This window comes from Podarcis erhardii (genome assembly GCF_964252035.2).
Source record: "Podarcis erhardii genome assembly, chromosome: 1".
In the NCBI taxonomy this organism is placed as follows: domain Eukaryota; kingdom Metazoa; phylum Chordata; class Lepidosauria; order Squamata; family Lacertidae; genus Podarcis; species Podarcis erhardii.
The window spans coordinates 80033240-80046227 of record NC_138497.1 but is presented as its reverse complement, the minus strand read 5'-3'; the positions used below and the strand labels follow the sequence as shown (position 1 = coordinate 80046227).

Below are 12988 nucleotides of genomic sequence, written 5' to 3'. Positions count from 1 at the left end.
TAAAAACAACCCCTAAAATAGCAATTTAACATGAATTTTAATATCTAACAAGACCATTGATCCATAAAATGAAAGCAATAATCAATGTTTTGTACTATAAAATAAATAGGACAGTATTGTAGATGATAAAAATTAAAATATTTTTTTTTCTTACCTGCAGTGATGATAGTCACTGTTTGGATGGGGGGCTTTTATCCATTTCCACAGTCACACAATCAATCAATCAATCAATCATAAAACAAAAAAACAAAACAAGCCACAGCCACAAAAATGAAAAAGCCACACAAACAAAAACTAAAAAAAAATAGCAAAAACAAAAGCACCAAATATCACCTCAGAACACTGCAATCAGAAACAGAAGGCTTTAATTACGATGTGGGGAGGGGACTTAAATTAGCTGTGCAAGGGTAAAAATGGGAGGAAAAAAGCCTTAATTTCGATGGGGTGGGGGGACTCAAATAAGCTGTGCAACAGTGAAAATGGAAGCTCAGGAGCACATTCGGCTTCCGAGGCAAAGTTCGAAAACCGGAACACCTACTTCTGGGTTTGCAGTGTTTGGGTTCAGTGTTGTTCCTGAACTAAACTGTTCTAAAACCGAGGTACCACTGTACTAGGCTTATGCTTGTGTCCTTGTGATCTTTAAATATTAGTAGTAAAACACAGAGGCCCCAGAAAGGGAACAAATCAAGTATGTCAGAAAGCTGTCATCTCCTTTGCATCTGTACATGGAAATTCTGTGAGTGAAAGAAATATAATACCCTTGTGGAATGGAGACATTAGTATAAACATTTATATTGACTTCATATTTTACTACCTTTGTTTATGGTTATAAACTCAGGAATAGGTGGCCTTTTCTGGTTATATTGGGGCTAGTTAATATATTCTTCTGTGTCAGAATCCATTCCAAGTCAGGTCTGCACTCCAGAACCCCACTGCCTCATCTGATTCAGTTAAGTGAAACAGACACTCATGACCTGTCCTTAATTCCATAAGGTGAACTGCAGCTCCAGAAGGGTAATAGTGTCAGCATCAATTAAAGGTTTCTTATCTGTTGCATAGAGGCCTAGGGCAAATGTCCTAGCATCGCTGTACCATCCAACATGAAAGGCTCAGAGCTTTGACATATATCAAGTCCTGAGACCTTGATGCTTTTATATTGATTTCAGTGGATGTATTCAGCTTGCGACAAATAAAGGTGGCCATTTCCCCAGTTTTGAACTAGATGTGATGGTGGCAGGACCTAGCTATGAGTCTTCCTGACTCCTTCTAAATTGGTGTCTGGGTCAATTTAAAGCATGGCATCAGTGGGGGAATTAAATATCCCCATCTATGCTTTTCCAGGTGAATTTGAAATGTGTTTTCCTCTTAGCCAGTGTTCCTTTTAGCCATGGAGGTCCACTAGGAGAAAAATCAAGGGGTTTCAGAGAAAAGGCATAGGCAGCAGAAAAGGACATTTTCCCACTTTAAATCTGCTTCACACTTCATAGAAAGGGAGCAGCAGATCCATTTCTGTAAACAAGGCAGGCCATCATTCCACTAGTTTGGCCCTTGCATTTTAAAAAGAACATAAATTCAATTTCATGGCAAACATTATTTGTAAAATGCAGCCTATGGTAAGCTGACAAGTGGAATCTGCACTTATAAGATATCATCATATATCTCCTCCCAGAAAATCACTTAAATGGGGCAGCGGGGGGAATCTCTAAAATTGAATCGGACAGTTTCCAATGCAGAAATATGGCCTGCATTAACAAGAAGAGATCTTTTCTTACGATACAGCTAATGCAAAACCAAAGATTGGACTAAGAACATCAGGCCTTTCTGCTGAGCGGCTGGGATCCAAATTTGTGATAAAAGTTCAGTTCTGAAAATACAATGTAATGTGTTTGCAACTCCTGGCAATTCCAGTTAAAATAAGTATGGGCTCAGACTCAAGTCCGTCACTCATAAAGAATCGTTCATGAATTTGGAAAGAACCATTGTGCTCTAATGATGAACATTTGTGCACTCTAATTCCTTAGAACTTAGCGTTTTAAAACAAACCAAAAAAAGGCTGCCCTCATCTTCCTGGAACCTTTCTTTAGATCATTCTTTGCCCAGTTTGCATCAGTCTTGGAATTGTTTTAAAGACATTCGTAACATCTTTTCAAGATTTTTTAATCGTTTTATCACTTGTTGTTTGCCGCCCTTGGATCTTTTGGGAAGAAGGGTGGGATTTTAATAGATGGCGTCAAAGCAAATTTTATTAATTTCACCGTTATGATACAAAGTCATTATCAGAACAGGTAATAGTGTGCTGGTTTCAAGTGAGCTTTACTTTATCAGTGGGGCGACGGCCACCCTGTAGCCAAGGCTGGTGGCACCCCGGTCCCGGGAAGCCCTGCGCAGGATCGTAGGAGGGGCTGAGCGGAAATTATCAGTGTTCTGACTACATACTCTAAGGGCAAAGCTACAGCCCTGGTAGAGCACATGCTTCACATCCATTAGATCCCACGTTCAATGCCTCATGCCTCCAGATAGGGCGGGCAGGCAGTGTCTACACAACTGAGCTTGATGGACCAATGGTCTGAGTATAAAGAAGTCTTCTATGTTCCAATGCCTCTAACTTTCCTTTTTCAATTCAGGTCCTTGTTGCCCCAATAACAGAACAAGGGCAACGTCAAAGAGATATTTACCTGCCCAGAGAAGGTCAGAAGTGGAAGGACATCAACACGGCCCAGGTGTTTGATGGAGGGACCTTCATCAGGAACTATTCAGTCTCTCTCATGGATGTGCCTGTTTTCATTAAGACTTTCTAGATTCCAAATCTGACTCAGATCTCAGGTTTCCCTGTATCTCGGAGAAGGATTGCCAACAAGAGCATCCATGTTGACAAGGAAGTTCTCTCTTTTTCTGAAAAGTGTTTCCAGTCCACTGCAACGTTTCCAGGATCTGTATATTGAAAGAACTATTAAATGTGTGCATTTAAAATAGACTTGACTCCCCACTGTCTGTTTTCCAAAAATTATAAAGTTCTCCAAGGGCTTCTGGTAGGACTACAGCAACTGCTACAATTTTGTACCTTGAACCCCTAGGCCTGTTCTCCTCTTTGCAGAATCAGTTGAAACACCCAGTTTGCAGGGCGGGGAGTGGTGAGTAGGATGATGGGGCTTAGGATGATGGGGAACCTCAGGCCTTGGACTCAAATGTGGTCCTCCAGGCCTTTCTATCTGGCTCTCAGAACATTCTACAGGCCACACCCCTCACTGGCCAGGCTTTTCACCTTCCTTGAGTGCTTTTGCCTGGCTGGAATGTGTCCCTGAGCTCTGATAATGCTTCTCACTTGGCTGGATGGAGGACAGAGAGGGGTATGTGAGCTTCCTGTACAAAAGTTTACATTTGTGACTCCACTCACATTTGCCTCTGGTTCTGCCCCCTGCTGGCTTGTGGTCCTCAGAAGGTTGCTCAGAGGGAATACAGCCATTGAGGCTGCAAAGGGTACCCCACCAACTTAGTCTTCCCCCCTGCCCCACCAGCAGATTGCTGTTTGTGATGAAATCCCATGGCAAAATGCAGTCTCTTTTCCAAGATGGATTTGATCGTTTAGGATATTTTCCATAAATGTCTCCAAAATTTGGTTGTGAAAGGAGAACGAACTTTGCAAATTAGGAGAGGAATTCAAGGCTGCCTATCTTTGGAGCAAAAGAAAAAGGAGGGCAATTGCCTTTGTGGGGATGCCTTTAAAAAAAGTTATGGGGGGGGGAGCAAAGGGTTGTTCTCATCATTTCATGAACCTTTCAGCATTTTTCTTTTTAGACATTCTTTCAAGATTGTGTGCTCCCCTTCTCCAGTGACAGAACATACATCTCCCATTATTTACTTTTGTTTTGAAAGCTATCGGCTGACTATTTCTCCCTTTCTCCACTCAAAACAAACAAAACAAACAACCACTGGTGCTGGATTGGAGCTTGTTCTAAGAAAGCAGTAAAAATAAAATGTTTTATTTCATCTGTAAATCCTGTGAGGGATTAGCTGTCTAAGATGAGCATTCCATCAATATGAGTTTGAAAAAGTGATATGATTTTTTTGGTGAAAAGTTTTATTTTTTTAACTGAGATGCACGTCACCTTGGGTGTTTTTATGAGGCAAAAGGGTGATGAATAAACTTAATAATTCTGACTTACATGAATCAATGCACCTTGCTGCTTCCAAGACCCAAAGAGCAAAAGATCTAGAAAGCCACAGCCAAAATTATTCCTTTTCATGTTCAAGAGCCATCAAAGCACCTTTCTCTTGCTGCTGATTCAGGTATCAGAAGCATTAGCACAAGTGGAAGGTTGGTGTTGCTGATGAGAGACTTCAGATGACCTTCCAACACATGTTTTCATACAAAACATGGGTCTGACAGAAATATTCTTAAGGTGCAATCTTATCCCCTCCATGGGAGCTGCCTCTGACTAGACATGTAAAGGATTGTGCAAAAATTCTAAACCGTACAATTGTAGACTTCCCACAGCAACTATCACACTTTGCCCACCAACCTCTTTTTAAGCAGAGGTTGGCTGGCCATCTGTCAGGGATGCTTCAGCTGAGATTCCTGCATCATGGATGATTGGACTAAATGACATTCAAGGTCCCTTCCAACTCTACAATTCTATGATTCTACCTCTTCAGCAGTGGTACAAACTAGGCCCTCAGGGTGTGGGGGAAACACCTTCTCTGTGATGCAGTGTAAATAAAGCAATATAAATTACAGGGGGTGGACACAGTTTAAAAACAAGAAACCTACATTTCAAGCTCTAGCCTCAGAAGAAGAAACTTACATTAAAGACACAGGCATCAAGTTATCAACAAAACATCTCTCAGAAGTACAATCTATAAGCTTAAACAATGACATTGACAAACCAGCATTCTCGCTTTTGCCCTGTTTTAGTTGCATTGAGTGTCCTCATAGCTCCTTTGCTTAGGCAGCTTATGGATGAAAGCCTCAATTGCTGCCTTTTGCTCTTCTCATACCCAACCTTTATCCCTCGCACAATTTCATTTTCTTTTCTCCAGGGGCCTTCTTTCAGTCCTGTTAACAAATGTTGTGTAGCGGAGACATCTAGTGGAGAAATATTTCTTAGGGCTCCACTTTTCATCCCTTTCCCCTTCATCTATAATTCCTCATGTTGTAAGAGTTCTTTTTTTGCAGAGGTTTATCTATTTGTTTACACTGTAAAATAAACTGAAGAAGTATAGCATCAAGGCAACTAACTGATTATGTAGTGCAGTCCCATACATGTTTATTCAGCAGTAAATCTCACTGGGTCAAGTAGACTCACTAACCTAGTAAGTCTGTTTAGATTTGCAGCAGTCTTATTCAATTGACGTGTAGAGATTTCCTAAAAACTAGTTGTCACACACTAAAGAATGACAGGCTAAATAAATAATGTCTATTTATCACCACAGATTAAAAGACCTAAAGCAGCCCTTTGTAAAATGTGTTCATTGTTCCTTTTTATATTATTTGTTGTTTCTAGATTGTTAGCTGCCTTGGACTTTTGAGGAAATGGATCTTTAAATAAACACATAATAGCAGATCATAACAAACACCCGCAAATCTGTCCACCTAGAGCAGGAGTTGATCTATTGCCAGCGGAGAGGAGCCATCTTGGAAAGCTCCAGTTGTTGGGCTCCAGCTTCTATAACTCCCTGCCAGCATGGCCAGTGGTCAAGGATGATATGGTTGTGGTCCAATGACATGTGGAGGGCCACAAGCTTCCCATTTCTGCCATAATCATCCATTGCCTTTCAACAGGGGTGGCTAACCTGTGGCCCTCCAGATGTGGCTGGTTTACAACTCCCATAATCCCTCACCACTGACCATGCTGGCTTGGGCTATTGGAAGCCTTGAGTCCAACAACATCTAGAGGGGCACATGTTTGCCAGCTTGCCCTACAGTAACATCAGAAATTAGCACCCAGGTCACAGTGTAGTGAAAACATGGCAAGGCATTTATGAAACACAGTTACGGCCTATAAACATCCAAGTCTTCCAACCAATTAGCCCCAGAATACAGCCTAAGGGCGATATCAGACAAAGCTTCACTCTGGCTTCCAAGTGGTATGCTTTAGATCTGAGCAAGATAAAATTACTCTGGCAGACCTTTGTTGAATACCCCTGCCTAGTCTATTATCATAGTTTTTCTACTGCCTCACTTCGGATTGAAATTTCCTGCCATTGCTGCTGCAGTTTCTACTCCACTTTCCAGCCCTGGTTACAATATTAAAAATACTACATTGTAATGTGAAACTCCAATGGGCACTACAGCTAAGTTCAATAGGCTATCAAGGCCATGCCACATGGCTGTGCACACCCTTACATGGAAACAAGGATTAGGGATATAATATGTGGCTCCCCATCCCCTGCCCCCAATTCCTGCAGATGATTTCCAACTGGCCTGGGTATCGTAAACAGCAGAGAAAACACAGTGTGTCAGCTACAATGGGGCAGGGTCCAAAGTCAAAACAGACAACAGCCAAGAAAATCCAGGAACTTGGGAGAGAGGAGGAAAAATAATGTGGGGGAGATGGAATTTGACAGTGGGGTGATGTTTGGAATGGGAAGGCAACAATCCAAGGGAAATGGGACTTTCTGATCCTCCAAAATGCCTACGGTCACCCCCAGGAGCCATTAAAAATAAAATAAAAGATGGGTCTGCATTAATCCACATCAAAATCCAGGCTTGATTTTGACACGGCAGCTAAGAGAGAATTAACACTGCTATGGTGTAATTGTTGTTTTTAAAATTCTTTATTAAGTTTCAGTATAAACAAAATTACAATACAAACTCATAGTTGAGGGGGGAAGGCAGAAAATAGATACATATAAATAAGAGGATTGGAAAAACACACTAATGTAGAAAACAGAGAACAGGGATAAGGAAAGGAAGTACAAGTTATTTGCAAATGTGATACATGACAGGTTATTTATTTTTGTCACTATTGCACCCTCACTAATATACATGTTTTTACAAGAGGTAGCTAGACCAAGACCCCACCTACAGTTTCCAATCTTATTTAATAGATGGCAAGCATTCCAAATACTGGCTGCCCTGCCTGGAACAGTTTAGATAATAGTAACATCATTTATGTACAAAACAAAGCTTTGCCAGACACTTGAGGAATTATCTTTGCTTAATTTGTCCCCTACTCAACCACATTTTCCCATAATTAAGAGAACACACAACTGTCTACATCAGGCCCCTTTCAGATGTTTCCAGTTTCCCGCTATAAACCTTCCTGCCACTGCAGTAAGCCTGTGCTGAATTAGACCTTTGTCTTGACAGTCCTCCTGGATTGTGAATGCTTCTGGTCTCTTTCCAAAGGTCCACTGGGTCTCTTGGCACATTTGGAGAAAGGCTTTAGCTATTCTGGTGCCAGAGTGGGAAGCTGGAAGACAAGATAGGGCTCTTGCACCTTTGAGAATCTTGCTGAAGAGGGAATTTCAGCAAGTGTAGCTTGTCAGAACAATTCCACACAACCATCTTAGGCATGGGAGCCTATTTCCTTGTGCATCAGGCTAATTTAAATGAGGCATAGGAATATCATTGCATCCTTTTGGAGGAGAGCATGCCCGGTAAAGCTTAAGGCAGCCCAGAAATGTCTCCAGAACACAAAGACTCAGCCCACATCTGCAGACAAAATCACCAATGTTCTGGAGATCTAATACATGCATGGCAAAGCCTAGGATCCCTTCCAAAATCTATTGAGGCGCCTAGGCTAGAGTACAGATTTGATACTGGACTCTGAAATCCACTGCAGAGTTTCTGATGGGTTTTGGCAGAGAGACTGCACCCACCAACCCACCCACCCACAAGATTTGTCAAAACTATCATTCCCATCCCTATTTTTAGCCCTCCTCCCTTTTTTGTTTGATAATTTTTGGGCAATTAAACACACAGCCATTTAAAGTCAGTAAAAGTTACTTCACGTTGCTTCTTAACGAAATATCTGCTTAGAGGACTGGGTAGTTTTATAGCATAAAATTATGTGCATTGCAGCACAGCACTTCAGTTGATATGACATGATGTTTAAGCAAAAATCAAACAGCCATATTCTAAAAATAAACAGAGCTTTTACTCTTTGCAGACAAGAGCCTGAGTTTATGCCAGCCCTCTGACTTCCACCAGCATAAATGGCACTTTATCTAAATGTGCAGCTGATCACGCTAATGTGCAAAATAAGCAAACATCTTAGTTCTGCTTCCCCAGTTTTCAGAGTATTTGCCTCATTAGGCCATGCGAAGAGACTGAGTGGAATGCAGAACCCTTTTAAGTATCAGATGCTTGTTTTTGATATGCTGCTGTCTCTCAATAGGGAAGACTTTGGGCAGCTGTAAACAAAGATGTTACTAAGCTACATTCCAGTGCAATAGTGTACTGGCACAAAGATTAGAGAAAAGCAAAACAAAACAAATTCCTTCCAGTAGCACCTTAAAGACCAACTAAGTCAGTTCTTGGTATGAGCTTTCGTGTGCATGCACACTTCTTCAGATACACTGAAACAGAAGTTTCCAGACCCTTCTATATAGTGAGAAGGTGGGGAGGGGTATTACTCAGAAGGGTGGTGGGAATGGGTGATTGGCAGATAGCTGTGATGAGCCTGTTGACGACTCTTAACGACTACAATAGGTCTTACAGGAAAAAGCAAGGGGTGAAAAGGTGAAAAATGGCTTTGTCATGTATAATGAGATAAGACTCCAAGGTCTTTGTTCAGACCAGGTTTCTCCATGGTTTTAAGTTTGGTGATAAGTTGTAATTCAGCAGCTTCTCTTTCCAGTCTATTTCTGAAATTCCTTTGTAGTAAAACAGCTACTTTGAGATCTTGTATAGAATGTCCTGGGAGATTGAAGTGTTCTCCTACTGGTTTCTCTGTCTTGTGATTCCTGATGTCCGATTTATGTCCGTTTATTCTTTGGCGTAAGGTCTGGCCTGTTTGTCCAATATAGAGAGCTGAAGGACACTGTTGGCATTTGATGGCATACACAATGTTAGACGATGAGCAATTAAATAGTCCCGAGATGGTATGTGTGATGTTGTTGGGGCCAGTAATGGTACTATTTAGAACCTTTTTAATGGTACTATTTAGAACCTTTGTGTGATGTTGTTGGGGCCAGTAATGGTACTATTTAGAACCTTTTTAGAACTAAAATACCCAACAGATGAAGTTAGACAACAGATCAACAGAGCCAGACTGATACCCAGAGAGAACTTGCTGCAAGACAGACCAAAAAAAGAAAATAACAGAACACCTCTAGTCATCACATACAGCTCCCAAGTTAAAACAGTACAACGCATCATCAGAGATCTGCAACCTCTCCTGGACAATGACAGTTCTCTTTCTCAAGCTCTGGGAGGAAGACCTTTCATTGCCTACAGACAGCCACCCAGTCTTAAACAACTCCTAACCCACAATAATACTACAACCAGACCTAACACGGACACTGGCACCAGAGCCTGCAATAAACCCAGATGCCAACTTTGCTGCCACATACACCCGGACAACACCATTACTGGCCCCAACAACATCACACATACCATCTCGGGACTATTTAATTGCTCATCGTCTAACATTGTGTATGCCATAAAATGCCAACAGTGTCCTTCAGCTCTCTATATTGGACAAACAGGCCAGACCTTACGCCAAAGAATAAACGGACATAAATCGGACATCAGGAATCACAAGACAGAGAAACCAGTAGGAGAACACTTCAATCTCCCAGGACATTCTATACAAGATCTCAAAGTAGCTGTTTTACTACAAAGGAATTTCAGAAATAGACTGGAAAGAGAAGCTGCTGAATTACAACTTATCACCAAACTTAAAACCATGGAGAAACCTGGTCTGAACAAAGACCTTGGATTCTTATCTCATTATACATGACAAAGCCATTTTTCACCTTTTCACCCCTTGCTTTTTCCTGTAAGACCTATTGCAGTCGTTAAGAGTCATCAACAGGCTCATCACAGCTATCTGCCAATCACCCATTCCCACCACCCTTCTGAGTAATACCCCTCCCCACCTTCTCACTATATAGAAGGGTCTGGAAACTTCTGTTTCAGTGTATCTGAAGAAGTGTGCATGCACACGAAAGCTCATACCAAGAACTGACTTAGTTGGTCTTTAAGGTGCTACTGGAAGGAATTTGTTTTGTTTTGACTATGGCAGACCAACACGGCTACCTATCTGTAACTAGAGAAAAGCAGTACCGTATGCATCTCCGGCTAGAAGGATACCCTTGTTAAGACAGAACTGGTCCACAGTTGCTCTGCTCCAGGATTCCTCAGCATGAAGTATCTCGCAAGAACCAAGTTAAGGGTGCATGCTATGATTTAGGAACTATCCCTTTATCGAATCTGATTTCAAGCTCTCCGGGCTGAATATTAAAATGATGCCCATTCTTCAGGCAATGGGTCTTCAGCTCAGAGCATTGTAATTCCATATTCGCTCAGTCCCCTGGGATTTGCCAGGGCTTTCATTGCCCCACAATTCATCCATCCATTAACAACTAGCCATAGTTTTAGCCTGCAGCTCAGCCTCTGCACTTTTGGCTGCTTGCTCCAGTGAAGATTTTAAGAGTGCCATTCTCTGCATGTGTTCAGCAGAGCATTCTCCTAGGTAAGTGTGCATCGGATGCAGTGCTTGCTGTTCTTTTTCATTCTCTTGTATATTTTGTATTATAATGGAATTATTGTTTTGTTTTGATGTTATAGGTTTGCTTGTTTTTTAAAATCATTTTGTGTTTTGTTTTCCTATGCTCTACCCCACCCTAGGACCCTCTGGTGAAGGGTAGGCAAGAAATGAAACAATGAGGATAATGATATATATTTTTTGCATTGTAAGTCATCTCAAGATGTTTTTGAACTAATCCTCTAGCAAACGAAAGAAATACTCTAAGCCTTACACTTGCTTATTCAAAGTATGTCTCCTTGATCTTAATGGAATTTATTCTCTAGTGACTGAGGTTAGGTTTGCAGTCTTAGTGAGTTACTTAGTGCCACAGATCTCGGCTGTGCCTGCCCTGTGGAAAGCCCTTCCATCAGATGTCAAACAGATAAACAACTATATGATTTTAAAAATACATTTGAATGCAGCCCTGTACAGGGAAGTTTTTGATGTTTGATGTTGTATTGTGTTTTTAATGTGGCTGAGGCAACCTAGTCAGATGAGTGGCTTCTCATTATTATTATTATTATTAGTACTAGTAGTACTACTACCCTGTTTTGGGAAATGCAAATTTGGTTAACTTTGCCTTTAAATGCAAACTAAATTGAGTTACTCTGCCATCCCTATTAATGCAAACTTGGTTCATATAAGGCACAGCCAGGCCTGCTGGGTGACACAGTTACCTCACAAGAATGGAGAGTGTAATCAAAACACACCACCACTATCCTGCTTATACATACAATGGTACCTCGGGTTACAGACGCTTCAGGTTACAGACTCCGCTAACCCAGAAATAGTACCTTGGGTTAAGAACTTTACTTCAGGATAAGAACAGAAATCATGCAGCAGCGGCGCGGTGGCAGCAGGAGGCCCCATTAGCTAAAGTGGTACCTCAGGTTAAGAACAGTTTCAGGTTAAGAACGGACCTCCAGAACGAATTAAGTTCTTAGCCCGAGGCACCACTGTATTGTAGATAGCAAGCTCTAAGCTTTATTTAAGATAAGCAGGTCAATCATTACTGATCTCACCGTAATGATGCTGATGCAAACTTCCAAGGAATCCCGGAACATAGTTTGGAAACTATCCATGGGTCACCTGGTAAAAAAGCTGATTCCCAAGTTTCTTACTGAATGTTAGGATCCAAAGTTATACATTAGCATCAAAGAGTGACAAATGCTAATCCTTAAACAGATATTTCAGATTAAACGAATGATTTAGAATGATTAGTCTTTTTAAATGGATTTTCTGTATCACAAAAATAATTTTAGGGCCAATTGTTCCAGCTAGTTCCAGTCCCAGCACACAACCTGTTTTCTTGGAGATAGTTTTAGTAATACTGATAGCTTAAAAAAACACAACAAAACAAAAAAACCCTCAGATTAATGCTTCCATATCATCATGTGGCTGATATATTAGTGTTGTTTCATCATCAATTTATTATTTATTTTCTTTGGGGCAGTGCACATGCCTGTGAAGTAAAAAGTTGAAAATATGATAATGAGAACAAGCACAAAATAAAGTGAAAAGGTATCTGTCAGATCACTGAGAATAGATTGTAAAGGATACATGTCCCCTTCAACTCTTTCATTCAATAACAAAAAACCAAACCAAAAAGCTATCAGTAACTACTGATAGCTCTTATGAAAGTGGAAGTTAGATTTTCTCTTGATATTTGAATCACTACATTTTCTTTACAATGTATTCAGGACCATGACGCAGGCAACAAGTGAGGGATTGGCTCATTTTCTCCACTGCCATGTTTACAGTATTTAAAAAACATTTGGGGAAATGTGGACATTTATCCAAAGTTCATCTGATTTCATTTAAAAGAAAAAAGCCAATGTGTACAAAGTGCACTGCAGTAAATTCTTTGTGTACGCACCTATAGATAATTTGCAAAACATGTTTACAGCCAGTGGTTACAAAACTATGTATTGGTTTTTGGATCTTTATCAGCGTCATGCTTTTCAGCTTTAATGCGTCAAAGCTGCTCCTTCCACAAAACTGCAGGAGTCAGACATATTACACCAGGGGCAAACTTGATGCCACCAGTTCAGTTTCCGTTTGCATAAGGACAAAGTCCATTGAACACTTCACAACAGTTCACCTACTACAAAAATATATTTGAAAGCTGGCCCCTTTGACGGAATCTGAGGTCAGATTGCATGAAGTGTAGACAAGAAGCTTAACCTTCTGCAACTGTGTTTGGAACTGTGTCGGTTCTGAAAAATGTGACAGTGTTTATATATTAGTCTCCCTAAATCCTCAACAAACTGGTTAAATGCAAGCAACAGTGTTTA

The 12988-nt window shown here is 40.9% G+C and overlaps 1 protein-coding gene across 5 annotated transcripts in view; it reads left to right on the top strand.

The window, feature by feature from the left end:
• LOC309331486 (SITS-binding protein-like) overlaps positions 1 to 2972 on the top strand; it is a 37483-nt gene extending 34511 nt beyond the window's left edge. For all 5 annotated transcript variants that reach the window (XM_081843700.1, XM_081843698.1, XM_081843699.1 and 2 more), the window contains one exon: positions 2625 to 2972. In XM_081843700.1, the coding sequence (XP_081699826.1) occupies positions 2625 to 2798 (174 nt within the window). In that variant the 3' untranslated portion in view covers positions 2799 to 2972. The remainder of the gene's footprint in view (positions 1 to 2624) is intronic.
• Positions 2973 to 12988: the final 10016 nt, after the last annotated feature.